A 21,843-nucleotide genomic window follows, 5' to 3' on the forward strand; every position below is an offset into this window, starting at 1 on the left:
ATTTTCTAATTAATTTTTAATGTAAGGAATAGCATTGAGAACTCATTCTTGTTATCTGTTCTTCCTGGTTTTGCTTTATGGATGTGATATCTTTCTGAAGCTAATTACTAAAGAGAGCAATTAGAAAGCCTTCTTTAAAAAAAAAAAATCTTTTATGTTCCCTGCATGGTTTTCCTCTGAAACCATTTCTTGTTGTTTATTTAGTTTCTCTTTTATGTTGTAGGCTTTCCCCAAATGTCTGGTGAACTTTGTTCACATTAAGAGTGAGGCAATAAAAAGCATGAAGGAAGTTCTGCACACATCCATTGGTTGGCTTGTTTCTGAAAGGGCCATATGGGGACTGGCCTGTGGAAGAGCCCTACAGGCCAGAACATGAGGGTCTCACACATGGGGCTGTTCTGTTTCTTTAGAACATGAGCACTTAACTTGGTTTGGGCCAGTGACTCCTTGGGCTGTCTGGTAAAGTCCATAGGCCAGAACAATGTTTTTAAAGGCATTTAAAGATACATAGGGTTACAAAGAAACAAAACAAAACAAAACCCAATACTGAAATACATTAAAGTATTAAACAAATGTTTCAGTAAATAAATATGTAAATAGTGTCATGCAAAGATGATAATCTGAGGTATCTGCATCAATTCTATAATGATACTAAAACACCCAAAATTTCTTTTGGTGACCAAGTATCAGATCCTGCTAATAGCATTGTCACTTGTAGCCAACATTTTAAAAGGGAGGAAATTACAAAAGGCACACTTTAGGGGAGAGGTGATAGATGTGTTGATTATCTTGATTGTGGTGACTGTTTTATGAGTATATATATACGTCAAATCTCATCAAATTGTACACTTTAAATATGTGTAATGTTGGGTAAATACAGAATCCTACCAACAGAAAGACCTTTATGCACCAACACAGAGGGGAGAGAAAACACTATTATTGAAAATGCAATCAGTTTAAACCATGCAGGTACTTCACAATACACTACAAAGTCTCAGCAGCATTTCATACATTTTATATAATAAAGTAGAACAAAGAACAATTAAAACTTAATTTCAGATAGTAATTAGTGAAAAAGATGCATTTTTTTCCCCATCTGAACTGCAGAATCCCATGAATTCTGTCCACGAATCGCTTGAAAGTCTGTGGCTTCCAAGTCCCATCATTGTCCTAATAATGCCCAGACAATAACAATTTTTTCCTAATTCAGTATCCAACTTTGATCACCCACTGCTTTGAGTTGTCATGTTTTTTGATCTCATTTAATCAGAAGCAGTTCCTCGGCCTTTCACTGCCTTGGTATTTTTAAAGACTGCAGGTCAGAATTTTCCTCTATTTGGGTTTGTTTGGTTTCATCCTCCTGATCAGATTCAAGTTAAACTTTTTTTTTTTTTTTTTTTTTTTTTTTTTGCGGTACGCAGGCCTCTCACTGTTGTGGTCTCTCCCGTTGCAGAGAACAGGCTCCGGACGCGCAGGCTCAGCGGCCATGGCTCACGGGCCCAGCCGCTCCGCGGCATGTGGGATCTTCCCGGACTGGGGCACGAACCTGTGTCCCCTGCATCGGCAGGCGGACTCTCAACCACTGCGCCACCAGGGAAGCCCCCAAGTTAAACATTTTTAACACTCAGAAGTGACACTGTCCTTCCTGCACATCAGGAGGCACAGGATGTCCATTTGTTCCATTACTGGGGATGTTCACTTCGATCACTTGATAAATGGGGTGCCCTCCAGTTTCTCCACGATAGATTTACTATTTCCTCATTTGTAACTAATAACTAATTCACTGAAAGGCTACATAAAAGTCCTGTTCCTCATCAATCTTTCACTGACTGGTTTTAGCATCTCAGTAGATTTCATAGATCTTCTTTGTATAGACACAATGTATTTCTAATTATGTCGGATCCTAGGTATTTTGTATTTTTGTCTTTATCCTGAATGAGATCTTGTCTTTCATTATATGTACTAACTCATTATTCATGGACATAGGAAAGTTATTTTTATTGATCATTTTGTTATCAACCACCTACCTTAGGACTTCTCCGGATCAGAGAAGGCTCCTCTTGCCCAGGACTTCCTTTTTGTTTTTTGTTTTTTGCGGTACGCGGGCCTCTCACTGTTGTGGCCTCTGCCGTTGCGGAGCACAGGCTCTGGACGCGCAGGCTCAGCGGCCATGGTTCACGGGTCCAGCCGCTCCGCGGCATGTGGGATCTTCCCGGACCGGGGCACGAACCTGTGTCTCGTGCATCAGCAGGCGGACTCTCAACCACTGCGCCACCAGGGAAGCCCTGTTTTTTGTTTTTTAAGATTTTTTTTTAAAATTATCATTTATTTTTGGCTGCGTTGGGTCTTCGTTGCTGAGTGCGGGCTTTCTCTAGTTGTGGCAAGCGGGGGCTACTCTTTGTTGCGCTGCGCGGGCTTCTCATTGCAGTGGCTACTCTTGTTGCGGAACGTGGGCTCTAGACGCGCAGGCTTCAGGAGCTGTGGCTCGTGGGCTCTAGAGCGCAGGCTCCATAGTTGTGGCACATGGGCTTAGCTGCTCTGAGGTTATGTGGTATCTTCCCGGACCAGGGCTTGAACCCACGTCCCCTGCACTGGCAGGCGGATTCTTAACTGTGCCACCAGGGAAGCCCCTTACTTTGTTTTTATCACATGGATATTACAGGGCCACATGAGCCAGAGACCTATCAAAGGGTTTTAATGTCCTTTTGCTTCTGATTAAGTATCAATTACAAACAATGCCCAGACAGTAAATGCTCTGCTCCCAGCTCTAGCTGAAGGTGGAATCTCTGCTGGTCCAAAGACTTCTGGGCCGTCAAGCTTGTGTGGCTTGTATAACTAGGATGGATAAAGTCATCTCCAGGTGACTTTCAGAAAGAGCAGGAGTTCTGACCACTTTTTTACTCACCTTTCCTAGGGGCAGAAATCATAGGCCTATAGTAACAGCCAATCATAACTCTAACCTCTTTCAGAACACTGAGGGGAAAGATCATTCTTATTCATTAATAGAAATGTGAAAGCAAGCCAGTGTAACTCATAACTTCTGAACACAGAGGGCCTTGCAGCAGGAAACATGCAGATGCTACATGATGTTTCCTTTGCTGCAACAAGCAGCTTATCACCTGGGAAAGGGACTTGTGATCCTGGGCAGTACCTACCTTGAGAGATAACACAGTCTATTGTTTCTATCTGCTTCGCAGGAGAAAGAAAAAGTTGTTACTTGGTGATGTTGCAGAATCCTTGGCCCCAAGCGGCTTCTATAAACCACCTATTCATTCATGCATTCATTCATTCAATATGAATTCATTCATTCACCTGGTCTGCTATGTGCCAAGGTGTTAAGTATAATGTAGAAAACAAGAGACAATATAAACCCTCTTGGAGATTATAATCTGACGGGAAAAAGAAACATTAAACTATAAAACACATAAATAAACACATATAATGGGGGTGGGGTGAAGAAAGCTATTAAAAATTAGTACAGGATCTTCCCTGACAGTCCAGTCGTTAAGACCCTGCGCTTCCACTGCAGGGGGTGTAGGTTCAATTCCCCGCCAGGGAACTAAGATCCTGCATGGCACGCAGTGCAGTCAAAAAAAAAAAAAAGATACAATAATGTAAAAGTGTACTTAATGCCACTAAATTATACATTTAAAAAATGGTTACAATGGTCAATTTTATGTTATGTATATTTCACAATAAAAAGAAGAAGGAAAAACAGTTTTTAGTAAAAAAGAAATAATAATAATAAAGCAGAAGGGAGCAACCTGGAAGTTGATGGGAAGCCAAGGACCAGGGGGAACTAGGAGTGAGAAGACCCCCTTGGGGGGAATGGTCAAGAGACTGAGGGAACACAAGTGTCTAACAATCAATCTTAAGTTTTTTGCTCTGTGATTCTATAACTCTCCTCTATCCCCCTAAACTTTAGTAAAAGTCTGCTATACCCAGATACCTGATTCTCTGGGGGCCTGCTATGTGCCAGGTGTTAAGTATAATGTAGAAAACAAGAGACACAATATAAAAGAGCATGTATTCTTTGCAGACACATCAGGGCAGAGAGAAGGGAGGAGCCACATGCACTGAGACCCAAGTGAGAAGGACAATGCCGCAAAATCAGAAGATGAGAACAAGTGATGGCCAGGAGACATATGATGTGCTGGGGCAGTACCGAGTATCCCACTTCAGGCAGGATGAGGGCTCAAGCAACTGGTATTGGAATACTGAAGGATGGGCCAGCTCCACAGGGGTGGAAGACCTCAAACCACCCAGAAGGCAGAGATCTGAATCACATGGGTGAACCTCATGAACTTCATAGCCTGCAGGCTCTCTCCTACGTTAAGCTAAACTGAGTCCAGGGGTGCCATTGTGATGCAGTTCCTATCTCACTGAAATACAAGATTCATCTTCAGGGCGTGCTTTTTCTTTTCCTGCTTCCTGGGATCTGCCATGTTCAGAGGATTATGGGGGAAAAAAGAAAGCTATGGATGACAGGCAAAGGAGAGCCAAGTAGTGCATAACTGGCATACCTGAAAGGAACAAAAACAATGAAATACAATAGCTATTTAAAAATATAATTCAGGAAAGTGTTTCTAAAATAAAAAAGGATTTCAATATACATTTGAAAAAAACAATGTTTATACTAAAATATATAGTCTAGTAATATTACTAGAAAACAAAGAATCTTTGGGGCACCCAGGCAAAAAGAGCAAGTATAAAGGCTCCAAAAAAATGTTTTTTAACATATAAGAACTCAGGAATATTGTTCTTAGGAAATTGTACAAAAATAGGGAATCAGAGAGGAAAAAAAAAAAAAATGGGGCTTCCCTGATGGCACAGTGGTTGAGAGTCCGCCTGCCAATGCAGGTGACACGGGTTCGTGCCCCAGTCGGGGAAGATCCCACATGCCGCGGAGCAGCTGGGCCCGTGAGCCATGGCTGCTGAGCCTGCGCGTCCGGAGCCTGTGCTCCACACAGGAGAGGCCACAACAGTGAGAGGCCCGCGTACCGAAAAAAAAAAAAAAGAAACTAGATTTTCTAGAAAATATCAACAGTGAAAATACTAAATGTCAGAACCCCTGTAGGATACAGCTAAAGCAGCAGTCAGAGGAAAATTCATAACTTAAACACTAATACCAATTTTTTTTTTCTTTTGGCCACTCTGCACAGCATGTGGGATCCTAGTTCCCCCACCATGGATCGAACCTGCACCCCCTGCAGTGGAAGCGCTGAATCTTAATCACTGGACTGCCAGGAGAAATCCGCTAATACCAATTTTGTAAAAAAGACTGAAAATAGAAGAATTAATAAGCACCCTTAAAGAGTTATAGATAAACCAAATAAAAGCAGAAGGAAGGACTTAATGAAAATAAAAGCACAAATTAATGAGTTGGACTTCCCTGGTGGCGCAGTGGTTAAGAATCCGCCTGCCAATGCAGGGACATGGGTTCGAGCCCTGGTCCGGGAAGATCCCACATGCTGTGGAGCAACTAAGCCCGTGAGCCTGTGTTCTACAGCCTGCGAGCCACTACTACTGAAGCCCGCGTGCCACAACTACTGAAGCCTGCATGTCTAGAGCCCATGCTCCGCAGCAAGAGAAGCCACCTCAATGAGAAGCCTGCGCAATGCAAGGAAGAGTAGCCCCCACTCGCCACAACTAGAGAAAGCCCACACACAGCAACAAAGACCCAACACAGCCAAAAATAAAGAAACAAAATAAATTTATAAAAAAAAAAAAAAGAATCCGTCTGCCAATGCAGGGGACACGGGTTCCAGCCCTGGTCTGGGAAGATCCCACATGCTGCGGAGCAACTAAGCCCATGTGCCACAACCACTGAGCCTGCGTTCTAAAGCCCGCCAGCCACAACTACTGAGCCTGCACGCCACAAATACTGAAGCCCCCGCTAGCCGCAAGTAGAGAAGCCCCCGCTAGCCGCAAGTAGAGAAAACCCGCGTGCAGCAACGAAGACCCAATGCAGCCAAAAATAAATAAATAAATTTATTTATTTTTTAAAAGTTGAATGATTAGTACTTAGATGCTCATTTTATAATTCTAAGCACTTTTTTAATGTGAACTGTTTCACAGTAATTTTTAGTTTGCTAAATGAACTACAATATATCCACACAATGGATAAGAATAAAAAAAGAATAATAATACTATGTACTGCTATAAAAAGATCTCCAAGATACACTGTTAAATGAAACAAACAAGTGCAGAATCCTATATATAGTAGGCAATCTATTGTGTAAGAAAACCGTGCAAGCAGGAAGTAGAATAAAAATACACGTACGGGACTTCCCTGGTGGCACAGTGGTTAAGAATCCGCCTGCCAATGCAGGGGACACACGTTTGCGCCCTGATCTGGGAAGATCACACATGCCATGGAGCAACTAAGCCCGTGCGCCGTAACTACTGAGAGCCATGTGCCACGACTACTGAAGCCCACGCACCTAGAGCCCATGCTCTGCAACAAGAGAAGCCACCACAATGAGAAGCCCGCGCACTGCAGAGAAGAGTAGCCCCTGCTTGCCGCAACTAGAGAAAGCTCATGTGCAGCAACAAAGACCCAACGCAGCCAAAAAAAGTACGTATTCGCTTATATTTGTATAAAGAGAGATAGAAAGATATGTAGGAAACCTAGAAGGCTATTATACATTAGGGCAGAGGGGGAAACCGGGTAGATGAGGACAGAGGCAGGACCAAGTTTTTCAGTAAAAACATTTTTATCATTTTGATTTCTAAACCATGTTACCTGTTTAGAAAACAAAATTTAATTAAAACAATAAACATTTTAAAAATTCAAGTAGAAATTAACACAACATTGTAAAGCAACTATACACCAATAAAAATTGATTTAAATAAATAAATAAATAAATTTTAAAATAAATAAATAAAAATTCAAGGCTGGCCCAAATGGATTCACTGGTAGTCTGCCAAACATTTAGGGAAGAAAATATACCAATTTGCTAAAATCTTTTCCTGAAGATATAGAAGCAGAGGAAATACTTCCTCATTCCATGAGGCCAGCATTACCATAATACCAAAACCAGACAAAGGCATACAGGGAAACTGCAGACCAATATCACTCATGAACACAGATGCAAAAGTCCTCAACAAAATATTAGCAAATAGAATCCAACAATATGTAAAGAATTATACACCATGACCAAGTAGGATTTATCCCAGGTATGCAAGGCTGGCTCAACATCTGAAAATTAATTAATGGCATCACATCAACAGACTGAGGAAGAAAAATCACATGATCATACCAATAGATACAGGAAAAGTATTTTACAAAATCCAACATCCATTCATGATAAAAATGCTCAGCAAACTAGAAATAGAGGGGAACTTCCTCAACCTGATAATGAACATCTACAAAAACCTACAAGAAACATCATACTTCAATGGTGAGAAACTAGAAACCTTCCCACTAAGATCAGCAACAAAGCAAGGATGCCTCGTCTCACCACTCCTTTTCAAATTGTACTGGAAGTCCTAATTAATGCAATAAGATCAAAAAAAAAAAAAGAAATAAAAGGTAAGTAAATTGGGAAGGAAGAAATAAAACCATATCTGTTAGCAGATGACATGACTAACTATGCATAAAATCTGAAAGAATCAACAAAAAAACTCTTGGAACTAATAAACAATCATAGCAAAGTTGTAGGATATAAGGTTAATATGCAAAAATCATTCCCTTTCCTCTATATCAACAATGAAGACATGGAATTTGAAATTAAAAATACATTACCATTGCAGCCACTATGGAAAACAGTATGGAGGTTCCTCAAATACTAAAAACAGAGTTGCCATATGATATAGCAATCCCACTCCTGGGCATATATCCGGAAAAGAGAAAACTGTAATCTGAAAAGATACATGCACCCCAACGTTCATAGCAGCACTACTGATTTATTTATTTATTTATTTTTAAATTTTATTTATTTTTGCCTGCACTGGGTCTTCGTTGCTGCGTGCAGGCTTTCTCTAGTTGCGGTGAGCAGGGGTTACTCTTCCTTGCAGTACACGTGCTTCTCACTGCGGTGACTTCTCTTGTTGCAGAGCACAGGCTCTAGGCACGCAGGCTTCAGTAGTTGTGGCTCACAGGCTCTAGAGCGCAGGCTCAGTAGTTGTGGCACACAGGCTTACTTGCTCCGCGTCATGTGGGATCTTCCTGGACCAGGGCTCGAACCCATGTCCCCTGCATGGGCAGGCAGATTCTTAACCACTGCACCACCAGGGAAGTCCCCAGCAGCACTATTTATAATAGCCAAGACATGGACGCAACCTAAATGTCTATCAACAAATGAATGGATAAAGAAGATGTGGTATATATACATACAATGGAACACTACTCAGCCATAAAAAAGAAGGAAATAATGCCATTTGCAGCAACATGGACGGACCTAGAGATTATCATACTAGGTGAAGTAAGTCACAAAGAGAAAGACAAGTACCATATGATATCACTTATATGTGGCATCTAAAATATGACACAAATGAACTTATTTACAAAACAGAAATAGACTCATAGACATAGAGAACAGACTTGTGGTTGCCAAGGGGAAGAGGGGGTGGGGAAGGGATAAATTAGGACTCTGAGATTAGTAGGTACAAACAACTATATATAAAATAGATAAACAGCAAGGTCCTACTGTATAGCACAGGGAAATATACTCAATATCCTGTAATAAGCCATAATGGAAACGAATATGTATATATATGTATAAATGAACCACTTTGCTATACACCAGAAACTAATGCAACATTGTAAATCAACTATACTTCAATACTAATAAAAAGTACATTACTGGGCTTCCCTGGTGGCGCAGTGGATAAGAATCTGCCTGCCAATGCAGGGGACATAGGTTTAAGCCCTGGTCTGGGAAGATCCCACATGCCGCGGAGCAACTATGCCCGTGCGCCACAACTACAGAGCCTGTGCTCTAGAGCCCGCGAGCCACAACTACTGAAGCCCACGCGCCTAGAGCCCGTGCTCTGCAACAAGAGAAGCCACCACAATGAGAAGCCCGTGCACCTCAACGAAGAGTAGCCCCACTCGGCGCAACTAGAGAAAGCCCGCATGCAGCAACGAAGACCCAACACAGCCAAAAATAAATACAAATTTTAAAAAATTAAAAAAAAAATACATTACTGGGCTTCCCTGGTGGCGCAGTGGTTGAGAGTCTGCCTGCCGATGCAGGGGACAAGGGTTTGTGCCCCAGTCCGGGAAGATCCCACATGCTGCGGAGCGGCTGGGCCCGTGAGCCATGGCCACTGAGCCTGCACATCCGGAGCCTGTGCTCTGCCACGGGAGAGGCCACAACGGTGAGAAGCCCGCATACCGCAAAAAAAAAAAAAAAAAAAAAAAAACATTACTATTAACACCCCCAAAAATGAAATACTTAGATATAAATCTAACAAAATGTGTACAAGATCTCCTTAAGGAAAACTACAAAACTCTGATGAAAGAATCAAAGAACTAAATAAGTGGTGAGATATTCCCTGTTCATGGATAGAAGACTCAATATTGTCAAGATGTCAGTTCTTCCCAAATTCATCTTCATCTATTCAATGCATTCCCAATCAAAATCCTAGCAAGTCATCTTATACCATGCATAGCACCCAGCAGAGTGTCAGGGCCAAGGCAGGCTCGATGAAAAAGAAGTTGTGGTGGAAACCTGGCTCAGAGGTACTGGGGCAAAAGTGGGAATATAAAGAAGGGCACTGGGCAAACTCGAATGATTAAAGAAACCCAGGTACTAACTGGGCATCTGGAACCACGGAAACCAGGGGCTCAGTGGCCTCGGGGAAGGATCTCACTCTCTGCCATTCTCTGTGTATCAGTTTCCTCTACTTGATGGGAGGAAGTAGCCTCACCTCAAGCCTCACCACAAGCCTCACCTAACGCTAATTTCCCACAGCTTCTAGGGGAATAGGGTCTCACCCTCTTCCTCAAGTTCAGTTTGAAAAATAAGCAGAAAGGTTTCAGACCACCCAAGCTTGAGCCCTTCAACCAAAGTCAGAGGGGCCTGTTCTTGTGAGAATACAGCCACTCGGCAAGGACCACCAGCCTGGAGTGAGGGGAGTAGCAGGCCAAGAAAGCAGACTTTACAGGGCAGGGGTGTCCCACTGGGGGCCTCTGGGACATTTCCAGTGGCACAGCTTGCCACAAATACAGACTGAGGTCCCTTTAGTGCTTCAAGGTCAGAGGGTGATTTGTGGCACCCTAGGATGGAGAAGGTGGCCTTGTCCTAGTAGTGATGGTGGTGACGGAAGGCATGGCATGGCTGATGGCCTTCACTGCAGAATTGGAAGGGCAAAACTCCAATCACAGGTGCTGCCTCCAAAGTGAGTGTGGGTGGGTTCTTCCTGGGTGCCGAAAGGGCAACTAATACTTGGCAAACATGAGACCAGGCCCACACCTGCACACTGACCACCTAGGAGGAGGCCCGTTCTGCCCATGCAAGAAAGCCATACCTCACACGTCACAAGTAGATCGTGAAAATAGATATAACTGAGGTTTTATCCAACTGAATCATTTTAAACCATCACTAGGAGCTACTGAGTAAAGACTCCCGAACAGCAGTTGGGTGCCCCATCCATAACCTTTTGGGCCTGACCATGGTGCAGGCAGGCCCAAGGGCTTTTTGTGGGGGCAGAAAAAGCCAGGGAATTTGCCTTGGGACCAACTCACAATCAGACGGAAGGGGGTTCCAGACAAACACCCACAGTCCTTCACCCCTCAGGTGAGGTCATTCAGAGGTGACTGCTGTGTACTGGCCCCCAGGGGCACTTAGTGCACTTAGCTCCCTACCTACCCTTGGTAACACACCTGTATGGTCTGCCACCCCTTCCAGTACTTTCTGGGATCACCTCCAACATAAACTGCTTGTACCTAATCCTTGTCTCAGGCCATGCTTCTCAGGGATCCACACCAACCCACCACATTTTGGTAGAGGAAGCAAGTGCTACCATCCGAAGGAGGCATTTAAGGAGACAGAAGTGATGAGGGGGACAAGAGGTGGAGAACCTCCCAAGAAGTCTCTTGGGGACATACTTGACCACGAAGGCTCAGACACCCAGCTCAGAGTGGCACAGGAAAAGACGTGAATTAATCAAACTCACAGAAACAGAGGATGAAATCACACACTCAGTGCTTTTAATTCAAACTGAGAAGGACAACATCAGACCTCTCTCACCCACCACCACCCTCTCTCCCTGCAGACAAAGTAAGCCCATGATTATCTCATGGCTGCCAGTGGGCATGGGCTGGGGCCAAAAGGAGCTATGGAGCCTCTCTGCTGAACAACTCACACCTTTGTGAACTGTGGTGGGGCTGGACACTGAGCAGGTCCTCGCTAACAAAATCCTTGATGATGGCACCTAAGTAGGTGCAAAGGCAGAAGCCAGCTCCCTGACCCTCGAAATCTCAGAGACTGCTTTTGCACTGCGATGACTATGGGTTTGGAAGAAAGTGGGCTGAGTTCCAAGCGGCCGTTCCTTACTGCCCCAGCACTAGTGGCTGGTGGACTGTTTGGGGCTGGCTGGCAGGGATGGGAGAAAGTGGGGTCAAGGACAAGCGGGGCTGGCCCGCTGCAGCAGTCTGAATAAGTCACGAGGTCACTCTAGGCATAGGAAGCTCTGTGATTCCTCCTCTCTACCCTCTCCCCGGCCCCCTTTTCTGCCAGCTTGTCCCAACCATTTGTCCTGGGTGTGGCAGCACACCAGAGCTGGGAGGAGGCTGAGAAGGAGGCAGATGCCAAATTTTACCTGGCTGTATATCCGTCTATCCCCATCCTCCCTCCTTGCCCTCTTAGGGAGTCCCATCCCATTGAGGGGTCAGCGGGGCCAGGCAGCACTGAATTCTTTCTCCAGACCCTGAACAAACTGGTCATTGAGGAAGAGCAGCTGACCATGGGGCAGGAAGCGGGTGAGGATGCCCTCGATGTAGTCAGCCCGCAGCAGGAGGCTGGCAGTGGGGACCAGCAGCCGGAGGTGCTCAAGGAGAAGGCGGGCCAGCAGTCGAAGCGTGCCCTCTGCCAGCAGCAGGTTCTCGTGGGCATTCAGCACCAGGGCGAAGCCTAATGAGAGCACACCTAGCCACACCACTGTCCGAGGCTCCTGGAAAGGGTCCCCTGCCGTCAGGCGGAAGGCCCCACATGGGGACTCACGCAGGTGCACTGGGTCATCTGAGGACTGGGGCTGCAGGTCCACAGCAGGCCGGCCGCATGCCTGCAGCTGCAGCTGGCACATGGACTCCACCTGCCTGTAGAGAATAGGTGGGTCACTGACCTGTCACCCTCAGGACCACCCCTGGAGCTGGGAGCTGCCATTATCCCCATAACTAGATGCAGAAACTGAGCCCCAGAAAGACTAAGTGAAGTGACCTGCCCAGGGCCACAGAGCAGGGAGCATAAGCCCAGATGGGAATCCAGGCTCCAGCCTCCAGGCCCTGAACCATTTCACTCCATGTGGCCAAGAGAAGGCAGGTTCTGAACACAGCTCCTCGGGCTGGGAAAAGGCACCAGGGGATGAAGATCCTGCCCCTACCTGCTTCACAGAGGCCTCCTCAACATCTCAACAAGAGATGAGAAGCGGAGTAAAAGCTATGTCCAACCCAGGCTGTCCAACCTCTCCACCCTCACCCCATCCTGCAGCCCTCTCCAAATAAAAAAGAAAAACCTTGCACTTGGACATCCAGCTTTTGAAATTACTCTCTTATCTCTCATGAATCACCTTCCAATCTGGGCCATGTACAGGCTGCTCTTAAAGACACGTTTGGTTTTCTGTGCCACATAAGGGGGAGGAAGCCCAGCAGAACAAAGAGATAAACAAGAGGCTGGCCCAGGGTTGCCCCAGAGTGTTAATCTCCCCACCCAAAACACAGAGGGGCCAGGAGATTCTGGTACCTGCTGGTTCAGACTGGGTCTGGGAGGGGAAGGTCCAAGGTCAGCCATCCCATCTAGAACAGTGTTTCCCAACTGTACCCTGTGGATCCTGGGCTTTTGGGAGGCTCTTGGCACAGATTCCCATAAACCACATTCTCTCTCCTCCTTAGAGATTCATAAAGCTTAAAGGCACACTAAGGGCCCTGAAAAGTCCTGCACTGCAAAGCATATTTAATTTGTACTGCTTACACTCAAATCCCAACTCTTTCACTTTCTAGATGCATAATCTTAGACAGGTTAAATTTCTTTAACTCTCTGTAGCTCAGTTTACTCATCTGTAAGGTGGGGATAATGTACCTACCTCAAAAGACTGTTTCAAAGATAAAATGAGTTCATATACACGAAATGCTCAGAACATAAAATGCTTAGTACATACAGGTCAATAAATGCTAACTACAAAAAAATTACCATAAATGCTAACTATAATAAATGATGATGATAATAGCATGTCTTTAACTCTTTTTCATATAATACTTGTGACAACTGTGGAAGACTCTTTGAAAGCACTACTCTAAAACTTTCTCTCTGCTTCTTAGTCCTCCTGTTTCTCTGTGCCCCCCAGAAAACCTATCATAATCAGTGTGTATTCAATGGGCTGGACTGTGTTACCTGGCCACGGCCAAAATCTGCTCCTTTCGGAGAAGCCTGTCCCTCTCAGCACCATGTGGCTGTGCGTCATTGGGTGAATTCTCGGTACCAAAGAAGCAGGAGTAAAGCACTCGGCAAAGGCCCTCCTCAGCCTTCGTGGCCCGCAAGGTGTGGATGAGGAAGGCATGGACCATGGCTCTGGGATGGATGCTACAGGAAAGCCAGAGACCTCAGTGAGATGAGTGCAAAACCCCAGAGGGGAGGCAACCACAGAAAGGGTCTGGCCTAGCTAGGCCTGGGAGTGTGTCTGGAGGCTGGTGTGGCTGGTCGCTGGTCCTCCTCAGTCACCCAAGACACACGCCCAGCCTCTGAATGTGGTCAGCACCAACTCTGTCCATAGGAGTCTAGCAGCTAAGATATCTTAGACAACCCCAAAGCCAAATCTACAAACAACCGGCCAGGAATCTTGAAAAATGTCAGTCATCAGAGTCAAGGAACACTGGGTAGCTGCTCCAGACTGAAGGAGGCCAAAGATAAAAGACAGTCGAATGCATCCTGCGATACCAGATAGGAGCCCTGGCAGAGAAAAAGGTAGTTTCAACATAGGGCATTACTAGGACAACTGGAAGCATTTAAGTACGGATTACAGGTTAGGTAATAGATCGATGTTACCTGATTTTGAATGTAGGAGAATGTCCTTGTTTTTAGAAAATACACACTGAAGTACCTATAAATATAGAGGTAAAGGGGCATCATAGCTGCAACTAACTTAATTGGAAAATTAAGTATACAGGAGTTCTTTATAAGAACAGTCTTGAAATTTTCCGTAAGCTTGAGATGACGCCAAAATAAAGACCAAGAAATAGTAATAATAATGGTGTTTGGCTCAGTGACCAGCCCGGGGGTGAAAGGCAGCGGGTAGACGGTAAGCAGATATCTGTAGCTAAGGGTAAATAGATCGTGAGTTTAAATTGGTTAAACAGGAAGGTTCGCGACAGCGCTTTGAAACCCGTAGCTCGGAGACCTCGACTGACCTCCCGCGACCCTCTACCCGCAATCAGAGCCGTCATCAGCCTTCGCCACCGCGTCCCCCCCCAACCCCCAACAGAGAAATGGTAGCGGCCAAGACATTTTACGTCACTACTTCGCGCAACCCTGTGGCGCTGTGCCTCTGGGGGACTGTAGTTGCTTGCCCCAGCTAGCCAAGCCTAAGGAGGGGGCACCCTGGACTGAGTGTGCCCTGCAACCCCGGGCCGCTGTCCTCGAGGCGAGACACTCACCTTTTCTTCCGTGCACACGGACTTCTACTAACAAGCCACTTCACTCGGCTAAAGGGGAGATATGGCGGTTGCGCAAGCCAGTAGCGGGCGCGCGCGCGAGAGTGACGCGCTCAGGGTGGGCGGGGCCTCACATCCCGAGCTGTGCTCTGGATTCGAGGCGTGGGTGGCCTTCCGACACCTCGACCTCGGGCTCAGGCGACTTTCACCGTCGGACCAAAAGCCCCTTGCTCCGGGTTCATGGCGCGGCCCACACTGGTCACTCATTGACTGGGTACGCGGGGTTTCCACTCGAAGCCCTAGACCAGTCGAGCCCCAGGCCACTTCCCCTGGAAGCCACGAGGGGGCGCCCGACCCGGTGCGTGGCCTTTCCGGAAGAGGCGGGGTCTGAAGGTGCAGGGCCGAGGTCTCCAACTGGCCGATATGCGTGGGAATCACTGTTAAAATTCAGGTTGCTGGGCTTTAGCTCCGGGAAAGAAGGCTTGTGGGGAAACGTGCGTATTTACGTAGTTGGCGGGGAGGGCTTCTGGGTTGTGGGTTCTTGCGGTGGGTTAAGACTAGGGCTCGGTTTGGAATGGAAAGATTAAAACTCTGGTCACCAGCTATGCATCCTGGCAGGTCAGTCACTTTACTGGGCTCCAGTGAAGCCCCATATTAGTTTTTCCTTTCTCACTCCCACCTCTAACAAGCTCTTTCCTTGTCCCCTCTTTGAGGGAGGGCATCAAAAGTGTAGGGAAAGGACTTGTACCTTAAGCCTGAAAGGGCCACTGCCAGGTGCTTCCCTGTTAGAGTCTTGGCCCAGAAGTGTTTGGGGCCCTGCAAGATTTGTGTGGGCCTCATTGCCTGCCCTGGGCACCCCGGCCCCCCACCTCCCCACATAATCCTTTTACTTCTTGGCATGTGAACTGCTGCAACCTCCCCAGATGTGTTCTGTGTCTCAGAACCCCACACTGGGTGTTTCCTCGGCCTGGCCTGACCTTTCCTCCCCTTTATTAGCCCTTCAAAAGGTGCTCAGACCAAAACCTAGGGGAAGTCTTCCTGCTAGACTGCCCATTAGCATTCAGCTGTCCCCTTTATATCCGTTGTGAGGGTCTGCCTATGGTGTTGATGTCTCCTATGGGGTACACCCTGGCTGTGGTGCCTAGTTTCATTCCCCACGTCCATGCACAAGGCAGGCCTGGAGTCAACCCAAACACACTTCTTGGTGACTGAAGAAAGAAGGGCAGGGCAGCTCAGGCAGGGACCTTGGAGTGCAGTCTGGGCCTCTCTGGCCATAGGACGTGGGCAGGGGGGGCAGTGAAGGGAGGCTAGAGGAGGTGGCCTTGGGGCTGGCCAGAGCATGTGGGCATTCTGACCACAGGTGCAACACATATATGTATTTGTAGTGGAGGGGCAGGCCTAGAGACAGTTGGGCCTCAGCCACAAGGCTGGGATGATGTTGGCTCAGTTCCTGGTCTTTATCACTCTCAGCCAGGACTCATGTCTGCCACCTGATTACAGCAAAGAGCTGGCAGAGGGCACTGGTTGCTGGGGGCCAAATGGCATCCGGAACACAGTATTCTGGCCTCTGTCCACTCCTCAGGCAATGAGTCTACTCCAGGTCCCAGGCTGCTGGGGAGGCCAGCCTAGTGTGACATACACAGAGAAGACAGCAGTGAGAAGCTGGCCTGAGCTTCTGGAGGTCAGTGGGGGACCCAGACCACCAGATGGAGGTGGTGTCCAGATAAGTGAGGCAGACTCAGATGCTGCCCCCAACTTTTGGCAGCCCTCAGCCAACTTGTGCCCCCAAGGTCAAAGTAATTTGCTGGGGACAGTGAGGCAGGAAGGAGCCTGGGTCCCCCGAGACGCTGCAGAGCCTTCTTGCTGAATGAGGAGCACATATTGCAATGTATTTATTTTGTTAAACCGCTGTGTGGGGTTTCTGTTACGTGCAGCCTAACTCAAATGAGTTAAGTGAGGCAGCATGTGAAGTGGGCAGAGTGGAGCCTGACATGTAGTCGGTACTCAATAAATCAGTAAATGTTGACAAGCATTAATGCAGAGGCAGGATAGGAGAAGGTGTCAGAGAGGCCTTGGTCAGTCCTGGAAAGCAGGTGGGGCCTTCTGGTATGGCAGCAGCTCAGAGGCAGGGCGATGGACAGGCTGAACTTCTGCTTCCTGGTATGTGCATGTTCATGTTTGCCAGCCTTTTATAGCAGTTACCCTAGAAATTGTGGCGGGGCCAGGCACACAGTACATGAAGATGTGGGTTTGTGGCTAGAGTGTGTGTGTGTGTGTGTGTGTGTGTGTGAGTGATAGAGACAGGAGAGAAAAAGAAAAATTAAGCATTACAATTCAGTATCCTGTAATAACCATACTGGAAAAGAATATGAAAAAGAATATGTATATTATATATGACTGAATCACTTTGCTGTACCCCAAAAACTAACACAACAACACTAACACAATCAACTGTACTTCAAAAAAATAAATAAATAAGAGGCTGGCTGGATTTGAGGCCTGGCCCACCTGCCTAGCTGAGATGAGGGGCCACACCTTCAAGTCATTTCCCCTCCCCCTCCTCTGGCTGTGGGCAAAGGTGCCCATCACTCCACTGCCCAGCTCTGCTCTTCTCAGTGGCCCTCTGAGTTGGGGGGTTGCCTGAAGCCCCTCACATTGACCCCTTCCTCACACTCCCACCCTCCATTGCTCTTCACTCATTTCAGGGTGAGGTCTGCCCCACAGTGGCAGGCAGCCTGGTGTTTGCCCCTTCCGATCCCTGTTGATGCCCACCATCAGGATGCATGTGATGTCTGATACTGACTCAATTTGGACTGCAGTTTCCATTTCCTACTCACCCAAGCCATGCAGGGTCCTGAATCACTGATGGGCAGCCTGGCTTGGGAAGCTCTGCTGCTTCTCCCAGACAACAGGACCAACCCTCAGGTCCTGCTTAACACACCTCCAGGGACGGGGAGCTCACTCCCCCAAGATAGCCCCATTGTTTTTTTTCTTTTTTTGGCTGCATTGGGTATTTGTTGCTGCATGCAGGCTTTCTCTAGTTGTGGCAACCTGGGACTTCTCATTGCAGTGGCTTCTCTTGTTGCGGAGCATGGGCTCTAGACCCGCGGGCTTCAGTAGTTGTGGCTCGTAGCCTCTAGAATGCAGGCTCAGTAGCTGCGGCGCATGGGCTTAGTTGCTCCTCTGCATGTGGGATCTTCCCAGACCAGGGATCGAACCGTGTCCCCTGCCTTGGCCGGCAGGTTCTTAACCACTGCAACACCAGGGAATCCCCCCCATTGTTTTTTGCTTTGTTTTGTTTTTGTAATTTATTTATTTGGCTGCGTTAGGTCTTCATTGCTGCGTGCGGGCTTTTTCTAGTTGAGGTGAGCGGGGGCTACTCTTTGTTGCAGCGCGCAGGCTTCTCATTGCGGTGGCTTCTCTTGTTGCAGTGCACAGGCTTCAGTAGTTGTGGCACATGGGCTCAGTAGTTGTGGCGCACGGGCTTAGTTGCTCCACGGCATGTGGGATCTTCCTGGGCTAGGGCTTGAACCCGTGTACCCTGCTTTGGCAGGTGGATTCTTAACCACTGTGCCACCAGGGAAGTTCCCCCCACACACACACTGGTTTTTGACAGCTGGAAACGCTTATTGATGATCTTTACAGACCCCCGAGACCTCAGGCCAGACCAGCTGGGCCACCACCTACTTCTGGATAAGGGGAGGGCAATTAGATGGATTCTGCCAGCCCCAGGCAATGTATTTTTTGAATGTCTGATAAGAATGTTTAGCCATTTCTCAAATTGTAGAGAAGGAAACTAAGAGGAAGAGGGGATCTGCTTTACTGAGAGTCCAGGTGGGCTGAGCTCAAGTGGCTATGGTATGCCCTAGAATTAAGGAGACCAAAGTAGGGCAAGCCTTATACTTCCATCCCCCTCCACCTCCCTGGGCCATCTCAGAGATGGCTTGCCCTATGTGGGTCACCAGACGGCCTCCTCCTCCTCTGCCTGCACCAACCCCCATCCACAGTCTCCTAAGTGCTACTTTGGTGCAGTAGGACACCAGTCTCCTACACAGAACAGCTGGGCTTTTCCCTTGTAACCCATCACCCAGGGGCATGTCTATGGGCAGAAAGGGGCCAAACCCTCAGGTTAGCCCCTTCCTTTTTTTTTTTTTTTTTTTGGTGCGCGGGCCTCTCACTGTTGTGGCCTCTCCCGTTGCGGAGCACAGGCTCTGGACGCGCAGGCTCAGCGGCCATGGCTCACGGGCCCAGCCGCTCCGCGGAATGTGGGATCTTCCCAGACCGGGGCACGAACCCGTGTCCCCTGCATCGGCAGGCGGACTTTCAATCACTGCGCCCCCAGGGAAGCCCGGCCCCTTTCTTTTAATTAAGTCTTTTTAGGCTTATCCTTTTTACCTGTCTGGTCTTGTAATCCCCACATTGGCTCTAAGTAATAACAGCCATGGCAGACTCTCGTGTGGCACTTGATGTAGGCAGGCCCTATTCTTAGTGCTTTACATACACCAACTCATTTGATCCAATCCACAAGCCTTTGAAGGAGGGGCTTTACTATCCGCATTTTGCAGACGAGGCACTGAGATCAAGTAACTTTCCTGATATTACACATGTACTGAGTGAGGTGTGCATGTCCATAAATTTCAGCCTGTTTCATCCCCTTCCTTGTGTGTCCCCTTCTCCCCCATCCCTTCAGGGTCACCACAGAGACTATTGGCCCACACCCTCAGCTCCCAGAGGCCAAATCCCAGCCCTGCTTACCCGCTATAATCCAACCTTGGGAGCTCCCTTCCCACCCTGGTTGGATGATCTCCTTCCCTGGTATTCCCAATCCCAGCTCAGGAGGCCCCTGCCCTGAGCCCTCCCCTCAGGGAGCCCCAGGCCCCATGTCTTGGCTGGGCTCCAGAAGGACTAGGCAGTGTGTGATTCGTCCTTTCAAACGGCTGCTCTTCCTGCAGGGCTGAGAGCCAGCAGGCCCCACGAGGCAGCTCTGGCCCAGCCACGTGAGACCCTTTCCCCTCCAGCTGCCCCAGGCCCAGCTGACTCAGAGCCTGGCAGCTTCAGTCACCACCCCTCCCAGGGGGTATGTGTGCTGGTATGGACTGGGTGGGGAGGAAGCAATCCTAGCAGCACTGCTCGGCACCCACGTTCTCATGTGGGTTGGGTGGGAATGCTTCTTAGCTTCTGTCCCATAACCAACTGTCTACTTTGAACAATAGGCTGAATAACTTCATGTCATCCAACATTCTCTCAAGGCATGAATTTTAAGGCTGTAGAACAGCAACTTCTCCATCATTGCTCAACTTCCCTCTCCTGATTGTTTCCAGATTCCACATGGCTATAGACCTCCTTGTCTAAACATCCTTCCTTTCTGTACCACCAACAGTTTTATTGCTTCTGGAAAGTAGGGTGCCTGTGTGTTCAATTCCAGGGATAAAGACTTTTTAAAAATCATGTTTTCTAGGTGGTTGTGAGCTATTGTCACTGGAAGACTCAAGCCAGTGATCTACAGTCAGTTAACTCCAAAGAGTCACTTTAACTTTTTTCAGAATCTGACTTGAGAGACAATTAAGACTAAGATCAGTATTTCAACGTAGGAGAATCAGAAAACAGGCTGGAACTCCTGCTACTGCCACATCACAGCATGTAGGTTCAGCACTTGACAGTTAACAGAGCTTTTTGCTATAAATAACCACATTTTCTGGTTGAGAGAGAAATTAAAATTTACCAATCTTAATGAAAATATGGAGCAACAGAACTCTCAGAACTGCTGGTAGGAAGGTAAGTTGGTATAGCAACCTTGGAGAACTATGTGGAAAACACACATACTACAAGCCAGCAATTCCACTCCTGGTATAGTTCCACCACAATTTGAAATAGTCCCAAATTATTAATTGAGGGCAAAATGAAAATGTTCTATATCTTAATCGTGGTGGCAGTTACCAAACTGTGCATTCGTCAAAACTCACAGAACTGTATACACAAGAGGGTGAATTTTACCTTAATTTTTAAAAGATTTAAAGGCCAGGGAATTCCCTGGTGGTCCAATGGTTAGGACTTGGCACTTTCACTGCCGGGAAAGTGGGTTCAATCCCTGATCGGGGAACTAAGATCCTGGAAGACATATGGCATGGCAAAAATAAATAAATAAAGGCCAGAAGAAAAAAGTAGAATGAATAATTCAATTTAAGAATATATCCATATAGCTGATTTACTTTGTTATAAAGCAGAAACTAACACACCATTGTAAAGCAGTTATACTCCAATAAAGATGTTAAAAAAAGTCCAAAAAAAATTTCCCAACATTGACTATTGCCTTTTAAAAATTATTTGCAAATCTTCTAAGCAAAAAGGAATATCCCACAATTAAAAAAAAAAAGAATATATCCATATAATGGAATACTACAAAGCAATGAACAAGAATAACTCTTGCTAAAAGAAACATGATGAATCTCAAAATCATTATGCTGGGTGAAAAAAGCCAGACACAAAAGAGTATGATTTCGTATCTATGAAGCTCAAGAACAGGCAAAACTAATCTACCATGATAGAGGTCAAACTAGTGGTGACCACAGAGTATGGGTAACTAGGAGGGAGCAGGAGGGAGCCTCCTGGGATGCTAGAAATGTCAACATCTTGAGCCGTGTGGTACCTCCTGACATCTGTGCTTTATGCTTAAGATGTGTACCTTTGAGGAAATGTCAATCTTTCCCCAATTTAAAAAGAAAACTTTTAAATTGTCATTGCAAGTTATCTGGTGAGCAAATCCAATAATGCCCAGTGCCCGGTGATGCCTCCTGACTCTGCCAGGCCTGGCACAGGCTCCTTACTTGGGCCCTGCCCTGCACAGCTCTGTGAGTCGGCTGCACATGGCTGCTCCCAGGCTCCTAGCCAGAGGTGGGAATTACTGCCCCACCCCTTGGCCCAAGTAAAACAACCTTTAAAACTGGCTGGCAGCCCAGTATTTTAAACCACTTCCTTGACTGATCCACTCCTCTTTATGAGCATCCAGGAATAAAGTTATAGCTTCTTTTCCT

The 21,843-nt window shown here is 46.9% G+C and overlaps 1 protein-coding gene across 6 annotated transcripts in view; it reads right to left on the reverse strand.

The window, feature by feature from the left end:
- Positions 1-15,164, reverse strand: part of AP5S1 (adaptor related protein complex 5 subunit sigma 1) — a 40,212-nt gene extending 25,048 nt beyond the window's left edge. Inside the window, exons 1-4 of one of the 6 annotated variants that reach the window (XM_067707576.1) lie at positions 14,816-15,164; positions 14,208-14,262; positions 13,557-13,745; positions 11,137-12,265 (exon numbers count right to left, since the gene is read on the reverse strand). In XM_067707576.1, the coding sequence (XP_067563677.1) occupies positions 11,839-12,265; positions 13,557-13,729 (600 nt within the window). In that variant the 5' untranslated portion in view covers positions 13,730-13,745; positions 14,208-14,262; positions 14,816-15,164 and the 3' untranslated portion in view covers positions 11,137-11,838. Of the gene's footprint in view, positions 1-11,136; positions 12,266-13,556; positions 13,746-14,207; positions 14,263-14,815 lie in introns of those variants that run through there. The other 5 variants (XM_067707575.1, XM_067707572.1, XM_067707573.1 and 2 more) reach the window with 5 other exon arrangements.
- Positions 15,165-21,843: the final 6,679 nt, after the last annotated feature.

The sequence above is a fragment of the Pseudorca crassidens genome, chromosome 15, assembly GCF_039906515.1.
Source record: "Pseudorca crassidens isolate mPseCra1 chromosome 15, mPseCra1.hap1, whole genome shotgun sequence".
NCBI lineage: Eukaryota > Metazoa > Chordata > Mammalia > Artiodactyla > Delphinidae > Pseudorca > Pseudorca crassidens.